Source organism: Mesoplodon densirostris, chromosome 12 (assembly GCF_025265405.1).
Source record: "Mesoplodon densirostris isolate mMesDen1 chromosome 12, mMesDen1 primary haplotype, whole genome shotgun sequence".
Lineage (NCBI taxonomy): Eukaryota > Metazoa > Chordata > Mammalia > Artiodactyla > Ziphiidae > Mesoplodon > Mesoplodon densirostris.
In genome coordinates, this window is record NC_082672.1 from 20,018,226 (window position 1) to 20,043,236 (window position 25,011).

Here is a 25,011-nt window from a genome sequence, read left to right on the forward strand (position 1 = left end):
TGATGTAATTCAACTTTTCATGTGTATTTATCTCTAACAACTACACCAGAAACTCCTTGAGGGCAAGGATCACACCTTATATTTGTGAGGTCCAAGTCACCTAATCCAATGCTGTCTACTTCAACATTATTTGTATATTGATTGTCTGATGTGAATTAGTTGCCTCTTTTGGAAGGATTTGAAAAATCTGAAAAGGTCTTTTTTCCTATCCACCACTGCAAAGTGCAAATCAGTACCTTTGTGTATGCTGAAGGAAAAAAATTCTTCTCTTCTAGATTTTTAGGAACCAGGTTTTTGTGTGTTTTCCTTTGAAAAGAAGGGGTTCAAAACTCAAATGACTTAAATGTGCAACATAAGCTGGTATAATAGTTTACTTGCTTTTTTTTGGTACATTCTGCAAGTTCTTTTTTGTGCGGTGGCCTAGAGACTAGCATCTCCCTCCATCTGGCAATATTTATAAATTGAAGTGAAATGTGCTCAGTCGGGTTCAGTAAACTGTTTCCCTCATCCTAGCCTTCTCTGGCCTCCTTTTAAGGAAGGAAGCAGTAGAATTTTTGTTTCCTGTTTCACTCATCTCTCAGAGTTCCCAGAGCGACAGAACGGCTGTGAAGTTTCCTGTGAAGTTCTTGCAGAACTAGGTCTTAGCAGAGGGAGCGGAAGCCGCCACATGGCAGACCCCTACAGCCAGGCAATCTCATCACAGCGCATGTATATAAAGTCTAGGCTACTGTTCTACATTTAGTTAGATACATCTGTATTTGTCCAGGCTGTTATATATAATCTGCTTATAGCTGTAATTTTGCTAAGGACCTGTGCTAATGAGTAAAAATATTGAGATTTACCAAACTGTGTCTAAACAGTTGTCATTAATTTTTTCTAATTAATTCTTATTGGAGTATGGTTGCTTTACAAGGTTGTGTAAGCCTCCACTGCACAAAAAAAATGAATCCTCCAGGGCTTCCCTGGTGGCGCAGTGGTTGAGAGTCCGCCTGCCCATGCAGGGGACACGGGTTCATGCCCTGGTCTGGGAGGATCCCACATGCCGCGGAGCGGCTGGTCCCGTGAGCAATGGCCACTGAGCCTGCACGTCCGGAGCCTGTGCTTCACAACGGGAGAGGCCACAACAGTGAGAGGCCCACTTACCGCAAAAAAAAAAAAAAAAAAAAAAAAATCCTCCATACACATACAGATACCCCCTCCCTTTTGGACTTCCCTTCCATTTATGTTACCACAGTGCGTTAGGTGAGTCCCCTGTGTTACACAGCATGTTCCCATCAGTTGTCCATTTTATACATAGTATCAATAATGTATATGTGTCAGTCCCAGTCTCCCAATTCCTCCCACCCCACCCCTTTTCCCCTTGGTATCCATACATTTGTTCTCTGTGTCTGTGTCTCTATTTCTGCTTTGCAACTAAGATCATCTAAACCATTTTTCTAGATTCCACGTATATGTGTTATATTATACGATACTTGCTTTTCTGTTTCTGACTTACAACACTCTGTATGACACTCTCTAAGTCCATCCACGTCTCTACAAATGACACAATTTCATTCCTTTTTATGGCTGAGTAATATTCCATTGTATATATGTACCACATCTTCTTTATCCATTCCACTGTTGATGGATACTTAGGTTGCTTCCATGACCAGGCTATTGTAAATAGTGCTGCTATGAATATTGAGGTGCATGTGCTTTTATGAATTATGGTTTTCTCAGGGTATATGCCCAGTAGCAGGATTGCTGGGTCATATGGTAGTTCTATTTTTAGTTTTTTAAGGAGCCTCCATACTGTTTTCCATAGTGGCTGTATCAATTTACATTGCCACCAACATTGTATGAGGGTTCCCTTTTCTTGTCATTAATTTTTTTTTACATTTTTTAAAGAGTTTTTTTTCTTGTCCCCTTCCCCTCCCTCTTTCTTACACAAACTTTGCACTGTGGTACTGTGTCTATGACAATATTATGTGGCAGACTGTCTGGTCTGCCTTTATTTTTGTTCTTATTTTTTTGGCTACTTTTTAAAATTGAAGTAAAGTTATAGTCGATATACATATTATATAAGTCACAGGTGTACAATATAGTGATTCACAATTTTTAAAGGTTATACTACATTTACAGTTATTACAAAATATGGCTATATTTCCCATGTGTACAATATATCCTTGTAGCTTGCTTTATACCTAATAGTTTGTACCTCTTAAACCCCTACCCCTATTTTGTCCCCCACTTCCCTTTCTCCATTGGTAACCACTAATTTCCTCTCTATATCTGTGAGTCTGCTTCTTTTTTGTTATATTCACTAGTTTGTTGTATTTTTTAGATTCCACATATAAGTGATATCATATGTTATTTGTATTTCTCTGTCTGACTTATTTTACTTAGCACAAGGCCCTCTAAGTCCATTCATGTTGCTACAAATGGCAAAAATCTCATTCTTTTTTATGGCTGAATAGTATTCCATTGTGTGTGTGTGTGTGTGTGTGTGTGTGTGTGTGTGTATAAACATCTTCTTTATCCATTCATCTGTTGATGGACACTTAGGTTGCCTCCATATCTTGACAATTATAAATAATGCCACTATGAACATTGGAGTGCATGTATCTTTTCAAATTAGTGGATTTTTTTTTGGATATATATTCAGGAGTGGAATTGCTGGGTCATATGGTAGCTCTATTTTTAGGTTTTTGAGAAACCACCATAATGTTTTCCAACTTACATTCTCACCAAGAGTGTACGAGAGTTCCCTTTTCTCCATACCCTTGCCAATACAAGGTACTTGTGTTCTTTTTGATGATAGCCATTCTGACAGGTGTGGGGTAATATCTCATTGTGGTTTCAATTTGCATTTCCCTGATGATTAGCAATGTTGAGCATCTTTTCACGTGCCTGTTGGCCATCTTCATTTCCTCTTTAGAAAAATGACTGTTCAGTTCTTCTGCCCGTTTTTTTGGTTTTGGTTTTGGTTTTTTTTTGCGGCACGCGGGCCTCTCACTGCTGTGGCCTCTTCCGTTGCGGAGCACAGGCTCCGGACGTGCAGGCTCAGCAGCCATGACTCACGGGCCCAGCCGCTCCACGGCATGTGGGATCTTCCTGGACGGGGGCACAAACCAATGTCCCCTGCATCGGCAGGCGGACTCTCAACCACTGTGCCACCAGGGAAGCCCTGTTTGTTTTTTTATGCTTTTGGCATCAGGGCTTTACCTTGTATATAGCTATGTGGGAACTGGGAGTATTTCCCTCTGGGAGAAGGAAATAGTGACATATGTCACCCCTGGGCACTCTCAGTCCCCATGGATTTCTACAGATTTACCCTGTGGCACTAGGCTTACCAAGGAGCAGGTATTTTATGGGAAGAAAGAACCACCCATGGGCTATGTTTCAGCCCCCACTGATCTCTCCAGCCCAGTGCTTCTGTGCAGTATCTGAGCTGCACAACTATATGCTGAGTCCCTGGCTAGGGAGACATTCCTGGGTACAGTTCCTGGCTCTGTCATTTATTAGCTGTATGGCCTGAGGCAAATCAGTTAATGTTTCAGAAACTTTCATCCTTCTTCTGTAAAATGGAGATCGTAACTATGTCATGGAAATGTGGAGAGGGTTACATAAGGTATGTTAGACACCCAGCACAGTGCCTACCTCATGGTAGAGAGGCGCTCAATAAATGAGAAGTTATTATTATTATTATATATTGTTAAGAAAAAGTATTCAAAACTTAGAGGTAAGATGCAAGATTGACTGCATGTCGGGAAGTCTGGAGCAGTGTCCACCAGATGCATTCAGGAATTATTCAGCTTTTTATGAGATCCTTCATGTCTTGATTTATGTTACTGTTTACCATTGATTAGGGCCCTACTCCCAAAGTTATATATTGAATTTTGTAAATGTTTATCTGTTAAAGATGCAAGTGATTTCTGTGTGGTAGAATAGATAAACCCAAAGGTCACATTTTTATTGCCTCATGGGAAATTAATCAATTTTGTGTTTAACCTAGTAAACTTATAGCAGTCTTTCAGTGTCTATATACATTGCATCTTGAATTCTTTTTGAACCATCTTTACCATCCTGCTGGTTCCCTCATTAATTTGCAAGAGATTCATTCTGGAAAATTATACTTGGACAATGTCCATAATGCATGCTTGGACAAGTATATATCTTTTAGAAAGTGGCTCGTTCCATTGATTAAAATATGAGGATACACCCTCCTTCTAATTTATTTCTGCATTTCCAGGGAGCTCCTGAGGTCCTAGTAAGAACTAGAGATTTGGGGAAGGCCCAGAGCATTTACTCAGATCCTGCTTTATCCTTTCTTTCCTATTGAAGGCCAGTGGGGTTTCACCTCAGGCTTCTCCTTTATAGTTCTCACCAATGCTTACTTTCCTCTCTGGGATCCTGGTCTTTGTCCAGCTGATGATGTAGTAAAGGAATGTCTTCTAAACAACTTTCTGCCTTCCTTCCTCTCCCAATCTTAGAAATAGGCACCCTAAATGGTTTCATGGTTAAAGTACTTTTATTCTTAATGCAAACACATACAATGGTGAGGAAAAATAAGCAAAGGGTAAATTACAGTGTGCTCAAATTCTTTTTTTTTACAACTTTATTGGAGTATAATTGCTTCACAATGGTGTATTAGTTTCTGCTTTATAACAAAGTGAATCAGTTATACATATACATCTGTTCCCATATCCCTTCCCTCTTGCATCTCCCTCCCTCCCACACTCCCTAGCCCACCCCTCCAGGAGGTCACAATGTGCTCAAATTCTTAAAAAGTACTTTCAGGTTTGCCTCCTGGCCTGCCTCCCCACTAACAATTGCCCACCTCCTCCACTTTAGTCTCCATTCTCCATTTAAGGATAAATGAGTCAGCTCTGCTTCCAGCTAACCTCCTTCCTTTTTCTCAAACTCTTTGAAAGTTCCCTTGGGAATTTCAGATCGTCCCTTCCAGCCATGACTCTTTTATTCCCAAGGGTTGAGTTATCAGGCCCTCTACCCTCCTTGAGAAAGGTGTTAATGAGCCTGCCATTCAAGTTGCCCCAGACCTAGGAGGATCTTTTTACCACTGAAGGATGCTCTAAGCTGGTGTCTCTAACCTCAAGGTCTGGGCACCTGGCTTGGCCCACTACTTTCCCTAGGAAAAGTCAGCTGAGGTCATTGCCTAACAGAACCCAGGCTCAACTGACCTGTTGCATAGAGGTTTCCAACTGAGAAGTGTAGGGCGGTGTGTTTTACAATGCGGATAGTGGGAAGGGATGTGTGAGGGAGGGATGTTTGAGGGGAGGGGCAGAGTCAGTGTCTTTGGAAAAGGCATACATTTCATTGTAATTTTATTCTTGGAGCATTTCTAACAATTAACATTTTTGATCGTATAAATTACAGAGAAATATGCATGACAAAACTGGCTGCTGGTGATGCACTGAAAATGCAGTACTTCCCTATGACTGTGTGGGGTGGGAAGTCGAATTACTGGAATCTCCTGGAGATAGAAGATTTTTATATATACCAAAAAGAGACATGGATTTCTTAAATAGTTGAGAAATGTTGTGGGATTTTTGAACAAAGCCTTGGTATAGCTCAAATCCTTCTATTGCTCCAGATCCTCAAAGGGATTTCAAGTAGCCTAACCTACAATTTTCCAAGCCAGAAAAAAGTCAGTTGCAATACGCAAACATCTCTAAGCTGTATTCAAATTCTCCCTGGAATGTTTTGTCTGGTTTTGCTTTTATTATTTTTTTTAAGCTACAAAATTGGAAATAGTATATGTGACACATTTAACTCAGTATGTTCTGACAAGTAATAAACTAATACTTATAATGGTTCCTAAACTACTTGGTTGGAATATGTTTTACATCAGTGAGTGTGTGAATACATACACAATATTATAAGGAAAGACTTATGATAACTCACTGACTAGTGAAAGATTGCTTCAGAAAACATAAATGAGCAGAGATCCAAGTAAGAGCTGTCCCTGGGCGGGCTTTGAAAGAATTTGCATTTGAATCGGATCCTGAAACACTAAATTTGAACTTATCACCCATTCTTCCAAGATATATTGTAGTTATATATAAGATAGCACTATAGAAATGAAATTCAATGACAACAAATTAGTTTGGTCTTTTAAAAATTATTATCAGAATTATGTTACTCTGTTGGGCTAATTCTTGTTCTAAATTCAGCTTGTCGTTATAGCATCAAAAATCTGACCCCAAATGGATTTCATAACTAATCTCTTTTAATAAATATCCTGAGTCATTGAAATGTAAAAGAAATCTTACATGGAGAACTCAACAAGGAAAACGAGTTGGGAATAACACAGCTTAATAATTGGTACATTTTTTCACCCTGCCTTCTTAAATCTGTGTTACTACTGCCAACAAGATAGGCATATTAAGGCATAAAAATGACCATTTTCTAGAACCTGAGGTCAAATCCACTTTAGATACCAAGATATTTATGTCTTTACAGATCTCATTGATCAGTTTAGACTGCCACTTATGATTCTTCTATTCCGTCACTCCTAAGCATGAATTTAGTCACAGGAAATATTTACAGAAAGTTCATTTTTTAATTAAGAACTAATGGAGAATAACTCATTTAAATATGCTGGGATTTAAATGCATTCTGTAAATGATTTACTTATCAGAAATCAAATATTATGTTATATTATATTATGTTATCTTATCTTTAACTATAAGATGAATGGGTGTCTTTTAGCATCTGTCTCGGCCCCTTCCTTGCTGTGGGCTGTTTACTGGACCGTTCTTGCTTGTTTTCTCGCATATAAAAATAGGGATAACAATTGCAGTTATCTCATAGGATTGGTGAGAGAATTAAATGAGATAATATGAATATGAAAACCATGTATCTGGCACATAAAAAGGGCTCAATAACTATTATAACTATCATAGTTAATAAGTTAAAATGATTGACAGTCAAAGTATGATTGAGACTTTAAAATATGTATTTTTATATTTTGGTATTTCTCTCTTTCCAATTGCATTTTCTTGGGGTGCAGTGTAGCCATCACATTCGTACTATATTTAAATCCATGCATGCCATAAAATAAGCTGTTATAAATTTTATTTACGGGCTTAAAAGGGTGCTTCCAACTGTTAAAATTACTCAACTTCTTTACGAGGAGAGAGGAGAAAAGGAAATAATGTCTATTGAAAAAATACATTGTTTTCTTTTTTGTCATTGTTTCATCTACAGAATGGGCAGTATTCCCTTTGGAAGAGCTGATGGGAATAATGCCATTTGGAATGTACACAACACAGCAGCATGGCAGAACACAAGAAAGTTCTGAACTGTCAGCTTCCAGGGTCCTTGCATGGCCAAATGACTCTTATTTTCCTAAAATTACTCTAAGAATATCTTGTAGCAGCAATTTGAATAAACGGACTCACTTGTCACTGTGATTTAATGTCTGCTTTGCTACTGAATCAGCCGTATTTGGCCAGCCCTGCTGTCTTCACATTTTTCTTTGTGTTTATCCTTAAGCTTGGCAACTAACCAAACACTGAGTGGAATATCGATATTTAAAAGTGAAATGTATTAATAGTTTACTAACTGTTCCACAGAGAGACTGAGTTTGTATGGTTTACATTTTTGTACTTCTTTCTGTTCTACTTATGATATTCTGAATGTCTGAAATTTTTTGACTTTCCCCCCACTATTCACAAGCTTTCAAATACTGGTAAAGATGTGTCTTTGTGTGTCTTTAGTTCACATCAGATTGCTATGCTAAGTGCTGATGAATAAGTGCTGATGAATATAGAAATGTTAAGACCACGAGAACAGTTTTAATAAAGAATCAAAAAGTAACAGATTATGTAAACAGTACAGGTAGTTTTCCTAAGGCAGTGACCAAAATTAAAGCCCCCCTCCTCCCCGCCCTACCCCTAACAGTTTTCTTTTGATCAAATAACTATAAGCCTGTGTTTCTGGACACAAAATGATGTTTTAAGTTGAAAAAATATTGCTGACTTTTACTGAGAGCAAATTCAAAGCAAAAAGCTTTATTTTATGCCATTTAAAAATTATCAGTCATATATTTACAGTCATAGAATTACCGTTTTGGGGTTTTACCTTGGAAAGGCTTGAAAATATTTACTTTAAACCCATTTTTATACATACTAAAAGTATTATAACACTCTTTCGAAAAAAGAAAGTGATCATGTGTCATTTCAGGCATCAAATTGGTCTAGGCAAGGGAAAAGTATTCAGTGTTTTTGCACGAGCTCTAGGCTCTGAATGGCGCTTCTTCCACTAATCAGAAAAACTTCAGAGCCGGCAGGGTCTTTAAAGATCATTATTGTATACCCTCAGTTTACAGGTAAGAACCTGAGGCCCAAAGAGAGTAAGTGACCTGTTGAAGGTCCGGAGCTCTCTAGACACCGCTGCAGGATCTTTCCCCAACTTCACTATTGTGGAGGCTGCTTTCTATATGCCATTCTCTTCTTCCTACGATCCTCACAAAAATAATTTCGAGGTTTTTGGAAAGATTACTGGAAAATCTCGGAGCTTATGAGATGTTTTATTTCCTTTCCTAACCCCTTTTCGTTGCTTCCGATGCGTCCCCAGCCGTCCGCGGAGCCGCTGGAAGAGGCAGCGGGCAGGGGCCAGGCTCCTTCTCCGGGAGAGACGGGTGGTGGCCCCAGCTGACCACTTCCCACGGCCAAAGGCCCCAGCCTGGATCATCCTCGGGCTCCTGGGCCGCGTGATGCAGCCCAAAAAAGGTACAGCATCGCACGTGTCCCCGCCAGCGTCCGCGCCTCGCGCGTCCAGGCCTCTCGCGCCGCCTCCCAATCGCCGCGGCCGCCTGGCGCTCGGGTCGCGTCCGCCGGTCGCAGGGAGACTGGAGCCCGGGAGCCGCGCCGCCCGCCGCCATGCGGTTCCGCTTCGGAGTGGTGGTGCCGCCCGCGGTGGCCGGGGCCGGGCCGGAGCTGCTGGTCGTGGGGTCTCGGCCTGAGCTGGGGCACTGGGAGCCGCGCGGGGCGGTGCGCCTGAGGCCGGCGGGCACGGCGGCAGGCGCGGGGTCGCTGGCGCTGCAGGAGCCGGGCCTGTGGCTCGGGGAGGTGGAGCTGGCGGCCGAGGAGGCGGCGCAGGACGGGGCGGAGCCGGGCCGCGTGGACACGTTCTGGTACAAGTTCCTAAAGCGCGAGCCGGGAGGAGAGCTCTACTGGGAAGGTACTGGGAGCTGCGCCGGCCTGCACCCCGGCCTCGGCCTCGGCCTCGGCCTCGGCCTCGGCCTGGGGCGGGCCCCACAGTCCCCGCTGCGCCTTCCCGGGCGCTTTGCCCGGCTCTCGGGCTTCGCAAGCTGTCTGAACTCCCCGGGCTCCCTGGGCTGACCCTTCTCTGTCCGCCCAGCTGTCGCCCCAGCCGCGCCTGCCGCACCCGACAGGTTCGCTAGATGGAGGCTGGGTTCCCGGCCCACGCCCCTTCGGTCTTTGCTCCTCCGACCTCTTTCCCACAAACACGGGACCCGGTTCGGGCCTCGGTCCCCCTCGCCCTCCGCGTCCTCCCTGCGCGGGTCCCCGGGCTGCCGGGTCCCCCGCCGCTCCTGGGTTCGCTCCTTAGCTCTGTCTTGACTGTTTTTGTGCCCTCATTTTCTTGCCCTGATTCACTAAAAAATGACCCAACCAGTGAAGCTAGTCTTTTCGCTAATCCTAAACTGCAACGTACTATCTAGTGTATTTTTTTTCTTCTTTTCGATTTGAGAGTGAACTAATGGAAAAACGTTGAGCATTTCTCGTTTTGATTTTTTTTAAAGCCCTGAATATATGATAGTTTAGATATGCTCTGATTTCTTAAAATATAAAAACAATACATGCTGGCTGTAAAAAATCAAAAACAAAAGCAAAAAATGTACAAAGTAAAAACTTGTGTCCTCCACACACCCTAGGTCCACTGCACACTGACCAATATATGACATATGTATCTATCTCACACACAAATTGGTTAATATATTATTCTTTATCCTGCTTTTTCTTGCTCTGTAAAGGTTGCGGATACCTTTTAGTGCCACTCGTATAAATGTATATTTCATTTTTTAAATGGCAGCGAAATAGTCTGCATCTACCAATGTCATTTAGGTTGTTTTCTGTCTTCCTCTGTTATAAACAGTAATAGCTTAATTGGAAATCCGTGTATAAAGTTATCTTTGAGCATTTGGAAATGTTCCTGTATGGTAGATTCTGAGAAGTTAAACTGTTAGGTCAAAGCGTGGTCATATTTTACATTTCAGTAAGGACTACCAAATTATTCCCTGAAAACTTTATGCCAGTGTGGAATCCTGCCCGCGATGTGTGAATTTAGACAGTCCTTTCTTTAAATGAAATGTGCAAAGTTGGGGATTGGAGTATGTGTGGCTCAGTAGTTGTCTAAAGCGGATGAAATGTCTCTGTGGAAGTTTATATGACAAAAATGGGCCACGTAGCCCATAATGACGTGGAATCAAAGAATCTGCAGAGAGCATGAGTGTTCTGTAATATGTTTATATATACATTTTTTCCTTGTCCCTCTTTTTGTACCCCACTGAGTTTCATGGTCTGGTGACATTTATTGTCCTTTTGTATTACCATGCCAGAACTGAAAGGTACTCTCATCAATTACGCCCTTCTTTACAGGATATTACTATTTTTAATAGTATTCTATAATTATTTTTCATAATAAAGTAATATCTGATCATTTTTATAAAAATTAGGATGGTAAAAAAGAAAGATTCTTCCCTTTACCCAGTCTCTCTCCTTTTCTATTTTTAGTTTTTCTGGTATTCCTCCCAAAGTTCTGAATAACTTGCTTATATTGCTATTTCTTAATATATCAACTTGAATTTTTCTGTTTTTAGATTTTCTGAGTTACCATACAAGTTATATATTACATTTAAATTAAAATTAGACAGTATCTATTGACAGCTGCTGTATACCAATTAAATTAACCATCATACTTGCTGTGAAATATGAAGAATTTAGCTCAAGTTCATTATCTCTCTCCTCCCTGCTGGTTTTTATATTATTATTTTATACTGCATATATGTAGTTTATTGTTGACTTTCTATTGTATAGAAATTTCTGTATTATGCTTCTGTTACATAGAAAGTTACTCCTATATAAAAGGATAAGAAAAATAACTCACCTACACATTCCTCCCCTTCTCCTTACTTTGGTTAATCATCATTTCTACATTAAGTTCTATTAATATATAATTTGTATTCTGTTTTATAATTGTTGCTGTGCCTTCTTGTTTTAGGTGGATAGGTTGATTCTAAGAATTGTAAGTTAACAAAGAACATCACGAGGAGCAGCATAGCCTATTTTGTTTGTTTGTTTGTTTGTTTGTTTGTTTTCAGTACACGGGCCTCTCACTTCTGCGGCCTCTCCTGTTGCGGAGCACAGGCTCCGGACGGACGCGCAGGCTCAGCGGCCATGGCTCACGGGCCCAGCCGCTCCGCGGCATGTGGGATCTTCCCGAACCGGGGCACGAACCCGTCCCCTGCATCGGCAGGTGGACTCTCGACCACTGCGCCACCAGGGAAGCCCGCATAGCCCATTTTTAAGAGCAACGATTCTAGAGCCAGAATGGCTTCACCAGCCAGTGTGTGACCTTGGGCAAGTCACTTTACTGTGCTGTTGTTGAAAGGACTAAACTGGCTAATAAATCTAAAGAGCTTAGAATAAGACATATATTAAGTGTTAAATAAGTGTTTGTTATTGTTATTTTTACTATTATGATTAGGAAATAATTAGTGTGGAACTAAGTAGTTCAGTTGCACTCAAACTAAAAGTTTGGAAATATAACTCTGTGACATGAAACCTGTGTACCAGGAGGAAAAGCTCTCTTCTCTTACACTGTAAATCATGCTCAGATTTTTATTTAAAGTGATACCAGAGTTCATTTTACTTTATATTTGGGTGGCCATGTTCTACACCTTGTTTCAAACTTTCTAGTTACTTTTTAAAAACAGAAACAGCACGTTGATCCTCACAATTTCCTAGCTTAAATGCAGTATTGGATGAATGCAAATTCCTCACTTTTGGAAAACATTCTTTTCCTTGAAGAATTGGGATTTTTGTTCCAATTTTCACTAATATATAGCTTTCTGAGCACAGCTATCTGGGACTTTTATTTTTGTTGTTTTTAATTGAACTCCGATGTTTGTTGCATTGTTAAGGATTCCAAATCTTCCACTTTCTTGAATGTCTTAATCATTTCATTGGATTGTATCCTCAAATAAATTTTTTTGGTATTTTTTTATACTTTTTTTTTCACACACACACCCTGTATTTTATTTTTACAAGAGATAAATAAACTGACATCAAGCATTGTAAATGGGTGACCACAACAAAAGCAACAATGATTGCAATTACCAAACACGAAACACACTCATACTATGTCATAATATTGACATTCAGTCCAGTAATCCTCCACTGTAACAGCTCCTTTACTTTGCAATGAAAATTGATTGGTATATCTTTTGCCTCTGAGTCTTTGTGGGATTTTTTTTTTAATTCAAACAGAAAGTCACAAAAACTATAATCATCCTCATCAGTTCACTCAGTCCCATGTAATTAATTTTTTTCATCTTGATCTTTTGTTAGCACTTTTATAAATTCATCAGGTTTCCATTAGAGTTCTGAAAATGCTTATTCATTCAGTTCAGCAGTATAGTCAGTTACCAGAAACCTGTACTTGTCAGAGTCTTTCCATGAATTCCTTGAAGATGAAACACTATTACAGGAATATATTTGCAAAAGCATCAGAGTACACCCAGAACTGTCTGCAAATTAAGGAAGACTTAAAAATGACCAAAGTTAAAGATTTGATGAAAGTTCATAATAATGCAATTGACAAGGAAATTTAGTTATTTCTGAGACATATATTTTAAAGTAATAACTAGAATAATGACATAACATTATACCAGAACATGTAAGGTTTTTAGAAATTTCATGTAATGTCTGAAACATTTATATTAACATATTTCCATACAAATAAGCCAAAGAAAGTTTAGTATTAGTTGTTCTTTTTTATTGTTTTTTTATACTGCAGGTTCTTATTAGTCATCAGTTTTATACACATCAGTGTATACATGTCAATCCCAATCGCCCAATTCAGCACACCACCATCCCCACCCCACCGCGGTTTTCCCCCCTTGGCGTCCATATGTTTGTTCTCTACATCTGTGTCTCAACTTCTGCCCTGCAAACCAGTTCATGTGTACCATTTTTCTAGGTTCCACATACATGCGTTAATATATTTGTTTTTCTCTTTCTGACTTACTTCACTCTGTATGACAGTCTCTAGATCCATCCACGTCTCAACAAATGACTCAATTTCATTCCTTTTTATGGCTGAGTAATATTCTATTGTATATATGTACCACAACTTCTTTATCCATTCCTCTGTCGATGGAAACGTAGGTTGCTTCCTTGTCCTGGATATTGTAAATAGAGCTGCAGCGAACATTGTGGTACATGACTCTTTCTGAAGAGTTTTCTCCGTGTATATGCCCAGTAGTAGGATTGCTGGCTAGCATGGTAATTCTATTCTTAGTTTTTTAAGGAACCTCCATACTGTTCTCCATAGTGGCTGTATCAATTTACCTTGCCACCAACATTGTATGAGGGTTCCCTTTTCTCGGCACCCTCTCCAGCATTTATTGTTTGTAGACTTTTTGATGATGGCCATTCTGACTGGTGTAAGGTGATACCTCATTGTAGTTTTGATTTGCATTTCTCTAATGATTAGTGTGTTGAGTATCCTTTCATCTGTTTGTTAGCAATCTGTATATCTTCTTTGGAGAAATGTCTATTTAGGTCTTCTGCCCATTTTTGGATTGGGTTGTTTGTTTTTTTGATATTGAGCTGCATGAGCTGCTTGTAAATTTTGTAAACTTTGTCATTACTTCATTTGCAAATATTTTCTCCCATTCTGAGGGTTGTCTTTTCATCTTGTTTATGTTTTCCTTTGCAAAAGCTTTTAAGTTTCATTAGGTCCCATTTGTTTATTTTTGTTTTTATTTCCATTTCTCTAGGAGGTGGGTCAAAAAGCATCTTGCTGTGAGTTATGTCATAGAGTGTTCTGCCTATGTTTTCCTCTAAGAGTTTTATATAGTGTCTGGCCTTACATTTAGTCTTTAATCCATTTTGAGTTTATTTTTGTGTATGGTATTAGGGAGTGTTCTAATTTCATTCTTTTACATGTAGCTGTCCAGTTTTCCCAGAACCATTTATTGAAGAGGTTGTCTTTTCTGCATTGTATATTCTTGCCTCCTTTATCAAAAATAAGGTGACCATATGTGCATGGCTTTATCTCTGGGCTTTCTATCCTGTTCCATTGATCTATTTTTCCGTTTTTGTGCCAGTACCATACTGTCTTGATTACTGTAGCTTTGTAGTATTGTCCGAAGTCCAGGAGCCTGATTCCTCCAGCTCCGTTTTTCTTTCTCAAGATTGCTTTGGTCTTTTGGGGTCTTTTGTGTTTCCATACAAATTGTGAAATTTTTTGTTCTAGTTCTGTGAAAAATGCCATTGGTGGTTTGATAGGGATTGCATTGAATCTGTAGATTGCTTTGGGTAGTAGAGTCATTTTCACAATGTTGATTCTTCCAATCCAAGAACATAGTATATCTCTCCATCTATTTGTATCATCTTTAATTTCTTTCAGCAGTGTCCTGTAGTTTTCTGCATACAAGTCTTTTGTCTCCTTATGTAGGTTTATTCCTAGGTATTTTATTCTTTTTGTTGCAGTGGTAAATGGGAGTGTTTTCTTAATTTCTCTTTCAGATTTTTCATCATTACTGTATAGTAATGCAAGAGATTTCTATGCATTAATTTTGTATCCTGCTACTTTACCAGATTCATTGATTAGCTCTAATAGTTTTCTGGTAGGGCCTTTAGGATTCTCTATGTATAGTATCATGTCATCTGCAAACAGTAACAGCTTTAGTTCTTCTTTTCCGATTTGGATTCCTTTTATTTCTTTTTCTTCTCTGACTGCTGTGCTAAGACTTCCGAAACTATGTTGAATAATTGTAATATAGTGGAAAACCTTGTCTTGTTCCTAATCTTAGAGGAAATGGTTTCAGTTTTTTACCATTGAGAACAATGTTGACTGTGGGTTTGTCATATGTGGCCTCTATTATGTTGAGGGAAACTCGCTTTATGCCTACTCCCTGGACGCTTTTTATCATAAATGGGTGTTGAATTTTGTCAAAAGCTTTTTCTGCATCTATTGAGATGATTATATGGTTTTTCTCCTTCGATTTGTTAATATGGTTTATCACATTGATTGATTTGTATATATTGAAGAATCCTTGCATTCCTGGGATAAACACCACTTCATCATGGTGTATGATCCTTTTAATGTGCTGCTGGATTCTGTTAGTTAGTATTTGGTTGAGGATTTTTGCATCTATGCTCATTAGTGATATTGTCCTGTAGTTTTCTTTGTTTGTGACATCTTTGGTTTTGGTATCAGGGTGATGGTGGCCTTGTAGAATGAGTTTGGGAGTGTTCCTCCATCTGCTATATTTTGGAAGAGTTTGAGAAGGATAGGTGTTAGCTCTTCTCTAAATGTTGATAGAATTCGCCTGTGAAGCCATCTGTCCTGGGCTTTTGTTTGTTGGAAGATTTTTAATCACAGTCCCAATTTCAGTACTTGTGATTGGTCTGTTTATATTTTCTGTTTCTTCCTGGTTCAGTCTTGGAAGGTTGTGCTTTTCTAAGAATGTGTCCATTTCTTCCAGGTTGTCCATTTTATTGGCATAGAGTTGCTTGTAGTAATCTCTCATGATCCTTTGTATTTCTGCTATGTCAGTTGTTATTTCTCCTTTTTCATTTCTAATTTTATTGATTTGAGTCTTCTCCCTTTTTTCTTGATGAGTCTGGCTAATGGTTTATCAATTTTGTTTATCTTCTCAAAGAACCAGCTTCTAATTTTATTGATCTTTGCTATTGTTTCCTTCATTTCTTTTTCATTTATTTCTGCTCTGATCTTTATGACTTCTTTCCTTCTGCTAACTTGGGGTTTTATTGTTCTTCTTCCTCTAATTGCTTTAGGTGTAAGTTTAGGTTATTTATTTGAGATATTTCTTGTTTCTTGAGGTAGGATTGTATTGCTATAAACTTCCCTCTTAGAACTGCTTTTGCTGCATCTCATAGGTTTTGGGTCATCGTGTTTTTGTTGTCATTTGTTTCTAGGTATTTTTTTTTTTTTTTGCAGTACGCGGGTCTCTCACTGTTGTGGCCCCTCCCGTTGTGGAGTGCAGGCTCAGCGGCCATGGCCCACGGACCCAGCCGCTCCGCGGCATGTGGGATCCTCCCGGACCGGGGCACGAACCCGTGTCCCCTGCATTGGCAGGCGGACTCCCAACCACTGCGCCACCAGGGAAGCCCCTCTAGGTACTTTTTGATTTCCTCTTTGAGTTCTTAAGTGATCTCTTGGGTATTTAGTAGTGTATTGTTTAGCCTCCATGTGTTTGTATTTTTTACAGATTTTTTCCTGTAATTGATATCTAGTCTCACAGTGTTGTGGTCGGAAAAGATACTTGATGCGATTTCAATTTTCTTAAATTTACCAAGCTTGATTTGTGACCCAAGATATGATGTATCCTAGGGAGTGTTCCATGAGCACTTAAGAAGAAACTGTATTCTATTGTTGTTGGATGGAATGTCCTATAAATATCAATTAAGTCCATCTTATTTAATGTATCATTTAAAGCTTGTGTTTCCTTATTTATTTTCATTTTGGATTATCTGTCCATTGGTGAAAGTGGGGTGTTAAGGTCCCCTACTCTGATTTTGTTACTGTCAATTTCCCCTTTTATGCCTGTTAGCATTTGCCTTATGTATTGAGGTGCTCCTATGTTGGCTGCATAAATATTTACAATTGTTATATCTTCTTTTAGGATTGATCTCTTGATCCTTATGTAGTCTCCTTCTTTCTCTCTTGTAATAGTCTTGATTTCAAAGTCTATTTTATCTGATGTGAGAATTGCTACTCCAGCTTTCTTTTGATTTCCATTTTTGTGGAATATCTTTTTCTATCCCCTCACTTTCAGTCTGTATGTGTCCCTAGGTGTGAAGTGGGTCTCTTGTAGACAGCATATATATGGGTCTTGGTTTTGTATCCATTCAGCCAGTCTATGTCTTTTGGTGGGAGCATTTAATCCGTTTACATTTAAGGTAATTATCGATATGTATGTTCCTATTACCATTTTCTTAATTGTTTTCGGTTTGTTATTGTAGGTCTTTTCCTTCTCTTGTGTTTCCTGCCTAGAGAAGTTCCTTTAGCATTTGTTGTAAAGCTGGTTTGGTGGTGCTGAATTCTCTAAGCTTTTGCTTGTCTGTAAAGATTTTAATTCTCCATCAAATCTGAATGAGATCCTTGATGGGTAGAGTAATCTTGGTTGTAGGTCTTTCCCTTTCCTCACTTTAAATATGTCCTGCCACTCCCTTCTGGCTTGCAGAGTTTCTGCTGAAAGATCAGCTGTTAATTTCATGGGAATTACCTTGTATGTTCTTTGTCGTTTTTCTCTTGCTGCTTTTAATATTTTTTCTTTGTATTTAATTTTTCATAGGTTGATTAATATGTGTCTTGGCATGTTTCTTCTTGGATTTATCCTGTATGGAACTCTCTGTGCTTCCTGGACTTGATCAACTATTTCCTTTCCTATATTAAGGAAATTTTCTACTATAATCTCTTCAAATATTTTCTCAGTCCCTTTCTTTTTCTGTTCTTATTCTGGGACCCCTATAATTCGAATGTTGGTGCATTTAATGTTGTCCCAGAGGTCTGTGAGGCTGTCCTCAATTCTTTTCATTCCTTTTTCTTTATTCTGTTCTGCAGTAGTTATTTCCACTATTTTATGTTCCAGGTCACTTATCTATTCTTCTGCCTCCGTTATTCTGCTATTGATTCCTTCTGGAGAACTTTAAATTTCATTTATTGTGTTGTTCATCATTGCTTGCTCTTTAGTTCTTTTAGGTCGTTGTTAAACATTTCTTGTATTTTCTACATTCTATTTCCAAGATTTTGGATATTTTTATTATCATTACTCTGAATTCTTTTTCAGGTATACTGCCTATTTCCTCTTCATTTGTTTGGTCTGGTGCATTTTTACCTTGCTCCTTCATCTGCTGTGTGTTTCTCTGTCTTCTCATTTTGCTTCACTTACTGTATTTGGGGTCTCCTCTTTGAAGGCTGCAGGGTCTCAGTTCCCGTTGTTTTTGGTGTCTGCCGCCGGTGGCTAAGGTTGGTTCAGTAGTTTGTGTAGGCTTCCTGGTGGAGGGGACTGGTGCCTGTGTTCTGGTGGATGAGGCTGGATCTTGTCTTTCTGGTGGGCAGGACCATGTCCAGTTGTGTTTTGGGGTGCCTGTGACCTTATTATGATTTTAGGCAGCCTCTCTGCTAATGAGTGGGGTTGTGTTCCTGTCTTGCTAGTTGTTTGGCCTAGGGTGTCCAGCACTCTAGCTTGCTGGTTGTTGAGTGGAGCTGGGTCTTAGTGTTGAGATGGAGATGTCTGGGAGATCTTTTGCCATTTGATATTACGTGGAGCCTGGAGGTCTCTGGTGGACCAGTGTCCTGTACTCAGCTTTCCCACCTCATAGACACAGGCCTGACACCCAGCCAGAACACCAAGAACCTGTCAGCCACATAGCTCTAAAGAAAAGGGAGAAAAAAAGAAAGAAAGGAAGAAAAAAATAAAATAATATAAAATAAAGTTATTAAATACTAAAAATTTAAAAATTAATATAAGTGAAAGAAAGGAAGAAGAGAGCAACCAAACTAAAAAACAAATCCACCAATTATAACAAGTGCTAAAAACTGTACTAAAAGAAGAAGAAGAAGGAAAAAAAAACAAAACGGACAGACAGTACCCTAGGACAAATGAAGTGGTGAAAGCAAAGTTATACAGACAAAATCACACAAAGAAGCGTACACATACACACTCTCAAAAAGGGAAAATGGTAAAAAAAATATATATCGTTGCTCCCAAAGTCCATCTCCTCAATTTGGGATGATTTGTTTTCTATTCAGGTATTCCACAGATGCAGGGTACATCAAGTTGATTGGGGAGATTTAATCCGCTGCTCCCGAGGCTGCTGGGAGAGATTTCCCTTTCTCTTTTTTATTCTCACAGCTCCTGGGTCTCAGCTTTGGATTTGGCCCCGCCTCTGCGTGTAGGTCGCCTGAGGGCGTCTGTTCTTCGCTCAGACAGGACGGGGTTAAAGGAGCAGCTGCTTCGGGGGCTCTGGCTCACTCAGGCCGGGGGGAGGGAGGGGTATGGATGCAGGGCGAGCCTGAGGCGGCAGAGGCTGACGTGACGTTGCACCAGCCTGAGGTGCCGTGCGTTCTCCCGTGGAAGTTGTCCCTGGATCACGGGACCCTGGCAGTGGCGGGCTGCACAGGCTCCCGGGAGGGGAGGTGTGGAGAGTGACCTGTGCTTGCACACAGGCTTCTTGGTAGCGGCAGCAGCAGCCTTAGTGTCTCATGCCCGTCTCTGGGGTCCGCGCTGTTAGCCGCGGCTCGCACCCGTCTCTGGAGCTCATTTAAGCAGCGCTCTTTTTTTTTTTTTTTTTTTTTTTTTTTTTAGTTTCTGCTTTATAATAAAGTGAATCAGTTATACATATGCATCTGTTCCCATATCCCTTCCCTCTTGCGTCTCCCTCCCTCCCACCCTCCCTAGCCTACCCCTCCAGGCGGTCCCAAAGCACCGAGCTGATCTCCCTGTGCTACGCGGCTGCTTCCCACTAGCTATCTACCTTACGTTTGGTAGTGTATATATGTCCATGCCTCTCTCTCTAAGCAGCGCTCTTAATCCCCTCTCCTCGCGCACCTGGAAACAAAGAGGTTGGAAAAAGTCTCTTGCCTCATCTGCAGCTCCAGACTTTTCCCGGACTCCCTCCCGGCTAGCCGTGGTGCACTAACCCCTTCAGGCTGTGTTCACGCCGCCAACCCCAGTCCTCTCCCCGCGCTCCGACTGAAACCCGATACCCGAGCCTCAGCTCCCAGCCCCGCCCGCTCCGGCGGCTGAGCAGACAAGCCTCTCGGGCTGGTGAGTGCCGGTCGGCACCTCTGTGCGGGAATCTCTCCGCTTTGCAGTCCGTTCCCCTGTTGCTGCGCTCTCCTCCGCGGCTCTGAAGCTTCCCCCCTCCGCCACCCGCAGTCTCCGCCCGCGAAGGGGCTTCCTAGTGTGTGGACACCTTTCCTCCTTCACGGCTCCCTCCCACTGGTGAAGGTCCCGTCCCTATTCTTTTGTCTCTGTTTATTCTTTTTTCTTTTGCTCTACCCAGGTACGTGGGGAGTTTCTTGCCTTTTGGGAAGACTGAGGTCTTCTGCCAGCATTCAGTAGGTGTTCTGTAGGAGTTGTTCCACGTGTAGATGTATTTCTGATGTATCTGTGGGGAGGAAAGTGATCTCCACGTCTTACTCTTCCGCCATCTTGAAGGTGTCCTCTCTAATCCCTTTTCTACATTCCAAGCTTATATAGTCTATTGTCTACAAGACTGTTTCACCTGGATGTAGCACGTGTATACAGTGGAATATTACTCAGACGTAAAAGGAAACGAAGTTGTGCTGTTTGTGATGAGGTGGATGGACCTGGAGTCTGTCGTGCAGAGTGAAGTAAGTCAGAAGGAGAAAGACAAGTGCTGTGTGCTGACACATATATATGGAATTTAAGGAAAAAAATGTCATTAAGAACCTGGGGGTAGGACAGGAATAAAGACACAGACCTACTAGAGAATGGACTTGGGGATATGGGGAGGGGGAAGGGTAAGCTGTGACAAAGTGAGAGAGTGTCATGGACATATATACACTACCAAACGTAAGGTGGATGGCTGGTGGGAAGCAGCCGCATAGCACAGGGAGATCAGCTTGGTGCTTTGTGACCACCTGGAGGGGTGGGATAGGGAGGGTGGGAGGGAGGGAGACGCAAGAGGGAGGAGATATGGGAACATATGTATAGGTATAGCTGATTCACTTGTGAAGCAGAGACTAACACACTGTTGTGGAGCAATTATACTCCAATAAAGATGTACCAAAAAAAAGTACTTTAAACTGAAGATATTCAAACCTCACCTTATAATCAATCCTTGCAAAGCTTGCTTTTCTTTGTTCCCAATTTAAAGACAATATAGCTTAGTCACTCAAGTATATGGAAACATATGTACTTCTTAGCCTGGGCTGCCTGCATCATGAGCCCCTGGGGCATTTTCTAGGCCACATCCTTAAAGATCCTGATTTAATAATTCTGGAATTGTCCAGGGAATAAGAATTTGACAATTACCCCAGGTGCTTTTGATAAGCAAGTGGCTTGGGAAATCACTGAAAGTGCTTCTGCAGTTGAAATATTTCAGTCTGCACTCCACCCCTTTTTATGTTCATCTTCCTGCCTCTTGCCAAAGTTTGGTTCCTTTGCGTTTCAGTGGCCTTCTACAGATCTAATTCCTTTGCATGCCTTCTCTATCATTCCTTCCTCCATGCTGCTATTTTCCTAAAGCACAGATTGGATAATATCCCGTGTGTGATTAAAAATTCTTTGATGATTTCTTATTACCCATAAAATAAGTCTGAACTTCTTAGTATGACCTTTCAGTTTCCTTATAATCTGGCAATTATTTATTTTAAAAAAATTACTTTTGCCTGTTCTTTTCCTGCCACTTCCTAAGGAAGTCTAAGTTTCAGCCACCTAGACTCTTAATTTTCCCCAATATTTTATGCAATTCTTTATTAGTGCTATACCCTTTTCTTGGATTTCTGTCAAAACCATGGCAGTCTTAGATCTGCAACAAACCATGACACATTATTCCATTGGCTTTGGTGGAATAATATGAAAACCAGTTAGAGGTAACCTCTTGAAATAATTTATATTTATTATATAATTCTTAAGTACAACAAATGATTGTATAATGTAAAATTATTGAATCTATCTAAAAAAATCTTATGACTAATGCACAACACTCACACATTCATATATATACTTCTTGGGATTAGGAATATAGGGGTGAGTTTCTTACTCTCTAAGGGGTGTCTGTCACAGTCCATTGGTGGCATTTGTAGGTAAGGTTGCTTTCTTTTTCTCTGGCAGCTGTCTAGGTTATCAGTGTTGATTAGATTCAGTATGAAGGTTTTCATTTTAGAGCTTCTGGTCAGAGACTTAACCTTCCAGCATTGGCAGAGGGAAGGAATAATATGCATCCCTCCTGCTAGAGCAAGTGTTTTTGAGCTACAAAAATAACATGCAGTTTAGTGAACTCACGTATTTTGGTCATATATGTGATTAGGGCACCTGCTGGCTCTGTTGCCCCCACTTAACTGGTTGTGGGTTTTACATACATGTAAGTTAAGCATCCATTTGAGTTGACACTGGATATAATTTGCATACATCTGGCTCTGATACCCCACCCACTTGGCTATAGTTTTGTGTTTATGTAAATTAAGTAACCCTGCCATGTTGCTTCTGATGAGATATGGTACCCTTCACTGAACACAGGCAGCTTCTGTGAGTTTGTACTGATAAAGTGCTATGTCCAGAACTAAGACTAAGAGTTGTAATTCATACTTACAAATATTCTAAATCCCTTTTCTCTGTCTACTTGTTTAATACCTACTCATTTATATCTCACATATCTGAAGCATCAATATTCCAAGTCCTCTAGGCTTCTGTGATAACCCTTTCTTTTGATATTTAAGTAAAATTGCTTGAATTCCCATCCCATATATTGAGGGATTTGACCTCTTTCCTCTGTGTTACCCAGCACCACCTTTTCTCAGCATATTTGGAAAAGTTGGGCTGTGTAGATGATTATCGTTTACCAATATCCACAGCATCTCCCTGTGGGAGGATTATTCTTCTTTGCCCTGTTAAAGAAGTATACCTTTGTCAAGTGGCTTGCTTTGGTCAATAAAGTGTAAGAGGAAATGATGTGTGTCATTTCCTGTTGTTTTGCCTCACTTTTTTCTCTCTGACAAGAGATTACTATTGATGTTCTAAAAATGATTGCTCTGTCTGACGGTCCCAATATGAAGATATTGGCAATGTGAAGAAGAGCCCTTACTTAGTCAATCTACAATGAGCTCTAGCGTGGGAGAGAAGTGCTTTTCTATGCCACTGATAACTTAGAGTTGTTTGTTATCACAGTATGTCCTAGGATCTAAAACAATGCCGGGCATTTGGCAGGTGTTCATTAAGTACTTGATGAATGAATGAACTTGAACAAGGCAATTTCCCGGTGTCTCGAACTAGTACACTCATACTCTCTGTCTTCCCACCTTTGATGTGGTCCTGGACTAGTGAGTCTGTAGCACAGGATAGAAATGCATCATTGTCTTAAAGCAACACTTGGTGTAAAAGATCTTTGAGGAAAAAACCTCATTATTTTCAGATTAAAACAGACATGCATATGATATGGAAGAGAACACAGATTCCACAGGAATTTTAAAAGGAAAAAATACAAGAATTTTTATGACAGTAGGGTTCTGCTTTAATCTATATTCCTATAGATTATATATGCCAGTCTATATATTAGAAATGTTTGAGAAACCCTGATAATCTCTGAGTCTCACTTTCCTCCTCTATGAAATACAGGGTTTGGACAAGGGTAGAGATGCCAGAGTCTCTTTAGGAGGAGCTGTGTGGTGTAAGCAGCAGTGGACTGAGAGCCAGCAGCTTTGGGCTCCAGTGCTTGCTTTGCTGCTGGTTAAGCATAGGACTCAGTCGTCATGGAATCTGCTAGAATCTCAGACTCAGGAAAAAATGTACTCACATGTCTGCTATCTGTCCCACTGGAGTTTTTTGAGGAATAATATATTTGAAAGTACTTTGAAAATTATTAAACTTTATTATGCCAGTTGAAAAGTGATATGAAATTCTTGGCAATCTTTTCAAATTTGAAGATTTTATTTATATTTTAAGTCCACTGGGTGGCAGTATTTCACTTGTACCCTACTATAATTTTATAGTTTGTATTAATCTCGAAGAAAAGAATTTAATCACCATCTCATTTTCTCCCAACCTTATCTTTCCCCTTTCCCATCCTGTGCACTCCCTATCTCCCAAAACAATTCTGAGAAACTGTTACCATTTGTTTAAAAGTGATTTAATGATATATATGTGAGGACAATCACTAAGACTTAGCAATTTACCCAGAACTTTTGCGTCTTTTGGGAAGAAGTGTTAGACAGCCAAATTTTGCTCAGATGTAGGTAAATTAGTTTGATGTAGGTAATTAAAATCAGTAAAATCACCTACAAATATCTTGCCATTGGCTTTTTTTGTGAATGCTTTAACAGTTTTTTTCAATAAACTCATGTAAACGTTTTTGACTGATAATACCACCGATGCTTATTTTATCCTGTGTATCCTACATGATAAAGTTGTTATGCTGAATCTTTTGATGTCTATGACATGTTTGTGAAACATGTTGTCATGGTTCCATATCCGTTTGCTTTGCATCAGAATTTCTTAGAAAATTAATTCTACAAGATGAGTTAAATAGGAAAAGTATACTTGTAAAGTTTGGTAAGTTATTCCTTGCTGACTTCTGTTGATATTAAGGCTTCCATATAAGTGATGGTCTAGGTCTACTAGAGCAGTCTTTCCCTGTAGCATGAAAAAAATATAAAGATTCTTTAGCAGTATAATGGATTGCTAGTTTTTAGTTGTAAGGAGACCATCGGTGCAGTTTTAAACTGCCGTAATCACTGCATTCTGTACAAGAGAAAGTAGCTGCTTTGAAAATTAGGCTGTAGAAAAGTTGCTTATAAAATGGTGTGGATAGAGAAATCTTATTTTTAAATGGCTGACATTTGATAGAAAATTTTAATAGTTTTGTGCCAAATAAATTGTTGCTGTTTTCATGGAGGAAAAAAATGTTAAAAAGATAGATGTCTAAACATGAATTGATATGTTAATGAAAATTTCATTTCTTTCTCTTATGGTCATAGTTATGAATCACATTTCCTCTCTTCTAATATGCAGGATAGTGTTAAGCTGTTTGCACTGTGTGCATG

At 39.9% G+C, this 25,011-nt stretch overlaps 1 protein-coding gene across 2 annotated transcripts in view; it reads left to right on the forward strand.

Moving 5' to 3' along the window:
- The first annotated feature begins 8,822 nt into the window (after window positions 1-8,822).
- The window catches only part of EPM2A (EPM2A glucan phosphatase, laforin), a 69,645-nt gene continuing 53,456 nt past the window's right edge, over window positions 8,823-25,011 (forward strand). For both annotated transcript variants that reach the window (XM_060114938.1, XM_060114941.1), the window contains exon 1: window positions 8,823-9,186. In XM_060114938.1, the coding sequence (XP_059970921.1) occupies window positions 8,886-9,186 (301 nt within the window). In that variant the 5' untranslated portion in view covers window positions 8,823-8,885. The remainder of the gene's footprint in view (window positions 9,187-25,011) is intronic.